The sequence below is a fragment of the Lycium barbarum genome, chromosome 2, assembly GCF_019175385.1.
Source record: "Lycium barbarum isolate Lr01 chromosome 2, ASM1917538v2, whole genome shotgun sequence".
Taxonomy (NCBI): domain Eukaryota; kingdom Viridiplantae; phylum Streptophyta; class Magnoliopsida; order Solanales; family Solanaceae; genus Lycium; species Lycium barbarum.
In genome coordinates, this window is record NC_083338.1 from 14202617 (window position 1) to 14209020 (window position 6404).

The 6404-nt window shown below is 38.6% G+C and overlaps 1 protein-coding gene across 1 annotated transcript; it reads right to left on the reverse strand.

Moving 5' to 3' along the window:
- Positions 1 to 672: 672 nt before the first annotated feature.
- Positions 673 to 1461, reverse strand: LOC132628374 (uncharacterized). The gene has a single exon (XM_060344158.1). The coding sequence runs from the start codon at positions 1459 to 1461 to the stop codon at positions 673 to 675; it is 789 nt and encodes a 262-aa protein (XP_060200141.1).
- Positions 1462 to 6404: the final 4943 nt, after the last annotated feature.

Here is a 6404-nt window from a genome sequence, read left to right on the forward strand (position 1 = left end):
TAGACACATGTCCACTTAAAAATAAGAGTGGCTCGAGTTTAACTATGTGGCACTATGCATGAATTTCTTTTTGCCAAGTATGCTTGCCACATGGCAAAATATTATTTCTCTTCAAAGCCTACAAATAGGCTCCCTTATTCTCCAGCAAAGACCAACCAAAAACTAAAACAGAATCCTCCTCCTTCTTACTAATATCACATGTCCTCTTCCTCTTTATTATTGTAATAATTCCCCATTAAATTTTTGTTGCTTATTTCCTTTTCCTCTTAAGTTGGATTTGTAGTTAAATTAAATTTTGCTGATTCCTGTATCCTCTAATAAAATTAGAGAAGGACTTGTTTAATCCTGGGGAAACATTTTACATTGCTGAAATAATTTCATAGGACAGTGCCTAGCACGACTCCAGTCATATTTACAAAATATATTATCGTAGTAACATTTATTTTCCAAGTGTTGTTATTTAAAATACTATTATAGTAATATTACATCTTCAAGTGCTGTTATATTAGTTTGCTAAGTAAATAATATTATTTATTATTGTACTGGTTTATTTTGTGGTTTTCTCAACATTAATCACCAAAGTGAAGCATTACATATTCATAACCACACTACCACAGTTGGTTATCTAAAGCCACAAACTCCAGAAACAAGAAAATTAACTCCTAGCCTATTTTAGAAATGTAGCTGCTGCAGTTTTGTTCTGCTCCCCACTGAGGCTCTGACACATGAAACAAAGGCAACTTCTCTTGCTAAGGCCTCCCAATGCCTCCTTCTCTTCTCGAATACTCTTGCATTTCTTTCAAGCCATATAGCATTAACTACTTCCGCAAATACCAGCTTGAAGATTGTAGCATCTTGAGATTTTTCTTTGCTGTTTTGGACAGCCCATTGAACATATTGCCCCCAGCTATAAGTAGCTGTGTAAGTCCTGGCTGACCATTGCATAACTCTATTCCATAGTGCCTTGGTATAGTAGCACAACATAAACAGATGTTCCCTCGATTCATTTTGTAGTTGGCAGAATGCACATTCAGGATTAACTTCCATTCCCCACCGAATCAACCTATCATTTATCCTCATAACACCATGCATATGCAGCCACATCATGAACTTATCCTTAGGCCTTGCATCATTCTTGAACATCAGCCTTTTCCACTCCATTCTAGGATAGTCGCCAAGCAGCTGCAAGTACCCTTGTCTAATTAAGCTTTTGGAGCTGGTATGGTCAGAGTGTAACTGTGTAGTTACGACTCTAGAACTCATTATCTTCCGAGTCATCCAACAAGCTTGTTGGGGTACTGGATAGGTGTTGAAATCTTGCCCTTTAATATAGTATGAATGGATCCATTTTATCCACAGTTTATCTTGTTTATGCTCCAGGTCCCAACACATCTTTGCAGTAGCAGCTTTGTTCCAGATTGTTAGGTTGGCTAGATTCAGGCAACCCCCAGCCAGTGGCATACAAACCTTGTCCTATGCTAAAAAGGCCTTTTTAGTAATGGTGTTAACCCCGGACCAAACATAGCTTCGACAGAATCCTTCAATTATCTTAGCTACCTTTGTGGGATGATGAACAATTGTGCCCAATATGCCTGCATGCCAAACAATACACTTTGAACTAACTGAACCCTTCCAGCATGGGAAAGATTCCTAGCAGTCCATGATGTGATTCTGGCCGTAATCCTTTCTATCAATGGTTGCCACTACATAATGGTGAGCTTCTTGGTAGACAATGGGATGCCTAAGTATTTGAATGGGAGTTCACCCCTTGAGAAATTTAATTGGCCCAGAATCTGCTCTTGTATACTCTGTTGTACCTAGGGATGGGCATAAATACTGAAAACCGAAAAACCGGACCGAACCGAACTGAACTTCAAGAAACCGAAACCGAACCGAACTAGTTTGGTTCGGTGTTTGGTGTTCGGTGTTCACCTTCAAAAAACCTAAACCGAAATAGGAGAATCAAACTTTGATGAAACCGAACCGAAGAACTGAAATTTATACATTACCCAAAAAAATTATAACAATCTAGACCTATTAAGTTTAAGCCCAAAAAAACCCAATTGTAATAAGCTCTTTTTTGCTTTTTTATCCCTAATTTTCCACTTCAGTTGAGAAAATCAAATATCCTTAACCAAGAAAGGTGACTAGGATGTGTCTTTAGGATTAATGTATATCCTTTATGTGTTTTCTTAATTATTCTTACTGTATATATATAACACTTAGTAATCCTATATTATGGTTATGGTTTTCTGTTCTTGTGTATCCTGTTTGTTTGATTTTGATTTTAATTTGTTAGTTTTATGTTTTGTTGCTTTTGAGAATATGAATTAATTTAAATGGAATCACTTCTAATATCATATCAAAAAAAATGAATTGAAAAAATCGAAACCGAACCGAACCAAACTTCAAAAAACTGAAACCGAAAGAACCGAACCGAACTAGTTGGGTTCGGTGATCGGTGTCTACATTCAAAAAATCAAAACTGAAATAGCCAAACCGAACGGAAGAACCGAACGCGCACCCCTAGACTTGTACCCCACCAAAGTAAATAGAACTTTTGTTCAAATTAGCCTGCAATCCAGAAACATTAGAAAATTTTGTGAAGCATTTAATCATAGCTTTTATAGAAGGTAAATCACCTCTTGCAAAGAGCAAGAGATCATTTGCAAAGCTTAGTGGCTAATGCCCATTCTTGCACATCTTGGGTGGTATTAGTACTCCTTCACTACTTTAAGATCACACAATGTCCTGCTGAGATACTCCATGGCTATTGCAAATAGGAAAGGTGAGATAGGGTCACCTTGCCTAAGGCATTTAGCAACATCAAATGGTTGTGTTAGTTCTCCATTAACCAAAATAGAGTAGTTAACTGTTCTTATGCATTCCATCACCCAAGAAGTGTAGATTTCTGGAAATCTCAATTCCACCAGCATTTGATGAATAAATACCCACTCCACCGAGTCATAAGCTTTTTGCAAGTCTATCTTGATCATACACCTAACAGAAATGTGTTTTCTAGCATAAGTTTTGACCAATTCATGTGCTAGGATTATGTTATCAGCTATTCTTCTTCCTGGTATGAATCCAGCCTGTGCTTCACAAATGATACTGGCAATAACCTGCTGCATTCTAGCTGCTAATACTTTGGCTATAAGTTTGTATAGGACTGTGCAACAGGCAATTGGTCGAAATTCTTTCACATTTGTAGGGCTGGTCACCTTGGGCACAAGTGTGATGGATGTACAGTTGATTGCTTTGCACATTTTCCCAGTTTTGAAGAACTCTTGGACAACCTCTATGACATCATGCTTAATTATATGCCAGGTTTTCTTGAAGAAAAAAGCATTAAAACCATCAACCCCTAGTTCCTTGTCATCACCTATTGAGAGTAATCCCTCGTAAATTTCTTGATCAGTGACTGAAGCACACAGAAAAATTCTTTGTTGTTGATTCAATTGTGGCCCATTTTCCATGATGAGTTTATTAACAGCTGGTAGGTTGCTGTTAGAGGCCCCCATCAAAGATTTGTAGAACTTAATAATCTCCTCTTTCATAGCTGGCGTGTCTGTCAACTTATCACCTATTAAAGCTGTGAGCTCACTTATCTGCTTTCTCTAGGCTCTATCTTTGATAACAACTTGGAAATACTTAGAGTTGGAATCTCCTAGTTGTATCCATTTAGACCTAGATTTTTGCTTTAGGTCATTTTCTTCCATCTTTACCCATTTTTCTAGATTCTACATAGTGGTATTCTCTAAGGTAATTAGTTCTTCAGTGCACTGTTGCATCAATTTACCTTGAATATCAGTGAGGTCAGTTCTGGCCTTATCAATTTGCTGGTGGATGAATTTGTAATGGTCAGTGTTTAACTTCCTGAGGGCAGGCCTTAGTTATTTGAACTTATGCCACACTTGTAGAATTTTCCCATTTGCTCTTGTTGAGTTCCAAGACTGTTGGATTATTCTCGTAAAATCATCATGGTCAGCCTAGATGTTGAATAATTTAAAGGGAACCTGAGGCTTCCACTGTGTCATTGTAAGGTTCAGTTGCATAGGAGAATGATCAGATATATGAGGAAGTCCATATATGGTATTAACATATCCCCATTGCATTAGCCAATCTTGGTTTCCAAACAGTCTATCCAACCTACTATGAATTCTATATGTTCCTCCTTGGTTATTACACCATGTATAATACTCACCACTCTAAGGTACTTTATTCACTAGTAGCTGTTGCATACATTCAGTGTATTCTTTAATTTCTGTTGCTATAACTAGGCTACCCATAAGTCTATCTTGTGCATATAACACGTTGTTGAAATCCCCTCCCAAAAGCCAAGGTTTGTTCACCCCTTCAGCCACCTCGACTAGTTTTAGCCATAGTCTACCTCTTTGATCAGCTCCATTGTGTCCATATATCACAGTTAAGTAGCAATCCAATGGCTCAGTATGACCAGTAATCTGACAATGAATGATTTGATCTGACGCTTCTACCATAGTGACAGAATAATAAAGGGGGTCCCACATAATCCAAATCCTGCCATTAACTGCATGCTGGTAGTTTGAGAGAAGTCCCCAACCAGGAGCAATATTATTGCTAATTCTCAGAGCATTATGCGCTTTCACCTTGGTTTCCACTATCCCTTCTAACTTTATTTTATGAATAAGTAAATAAGTTCTCAGTTCCTTCTACTTGAACCTTTTATTTACGCCCCTAATGTTCCACACTAACAAATTCATTGAGATATAGTTTGCACCCCTATGCTCTCTGGGGGTTTTGGTTGTTGCTCATTGCCTCTCTTCTGAAGTATCTCAAATGTATTCTTAGTTCTAACAGCAGATAGCTCTGGGAAATCGACATGGTCTAGAGCAGGGCTGTGAGCTGTTTTATCTTTGTCGGCCGTATCAGTACTATGGCTTGTAGTACCTTTGGTGTTGGTAGGAGGACTAGTTGGTTGAGCTTCCTGAATCAATTGCTGCTCCTGCTGAACTGGTTGTTCAGTTAACTCAGGTGTTCTATCTTGGGATTTAGCAGTATCAACATTGCTATTGGATGTGGTAGCTTATGGCTCTGCAAGTGTTGCTTCAATTGGCAATGGACTTTTATATTGCCATTGTGTTGTGGCTTTCCTATTATCTCTTCTTCTCCTTGGTTGTTCCTGGGGTTTAGCTTACGGTACATTTGGTTGGCATTTATGCCCAATAGTTTGACACTTCTCATAGAATAATGGTTGCTATTCATACTGCACAGCTTGTGTAAATTTTTCCCCCTTTGGATCCATGACAGTGACTTCAGTGGGCAATGTTCTAGTAATATTAACCTCTATCAACATCTTTGCATACGAAATCCGTGCTTGTTTGGCAGTACATTCATCAGCGTATATCGGTTTACCTACTGCACTTGCTAGTCGACTTAGTGAGGGACCTTCCCAACAACTCATACGAAGATGGGGAAATATAACCCATAGGGGAATTACAGACAGGAGCTCTGCACTAAAATCAAAATCAGCTATCCATTGTTTGAGTATAAGCGGCTTGTTGTTAAATGTGTATGGTCCAGTATACATGACATCTTGCATATCCTCAATTGAATAGAATCTCACTACATAGTAGCCATCATCATATAGAAAAATTTCCGGGTCCCCCAATTTGTCCAAGTTTGAGCTATGTATCGAGTCATGGCATTGTAACCCGGCTTAGCTCCCACAACATACACAATCAATGCACTGTTCCACTTGTTTTCCCCTTTCTCGACATCTTGTTGCTCCAATTGCACTACCGGCTGTCCATCTACCATCTGAGGTGGTATGTAGGTTAGGGCCTGTCCATTAGCCGCAATGCGATTATTTTTAAATAAATTTGTCTTTGATTTGCCATTCTCAATTTGTTTCTCGATTTCGTCCTCAATTAGCACCTCTGTTGTTTCATTTCCCATATCCCCTTCATTGTTTTTGGGATTATTGACCATCGACCCATCAGCACGCTCAATTGAAGGTGGTGCACTGAGATTAAGACGCTTAATTACTGATGGGGTGTACGATGAAGGCCCAACCTCCATGATAGCCACTGGTGGTGGGCTTGATGTTACCCCCCCTCCCCCGTTGGTTCTTTCAATTTTGCTTGGCTACCAATCCCATATGAATTAACAAACTCCGCTAATGGTATTTTCCATAGGCAACCCTATCCTTGCCCTAGGTTTTGATCTTTAGCTTTGCCACGTCCTCTAGCCATGGCGGCCACACCGATGTACGAGAGTTAACTTACGCCGAACACATGGAGATAGAAACTTTAGAGAGAGAAAAATATATTTGGATGTTTGAAAGTGTCTTATAAAATTATTTATTTCACTCCTCTAATAGTTTAACTTTCATTTTGATAAAATTATTTATTTTCAAATCAGAT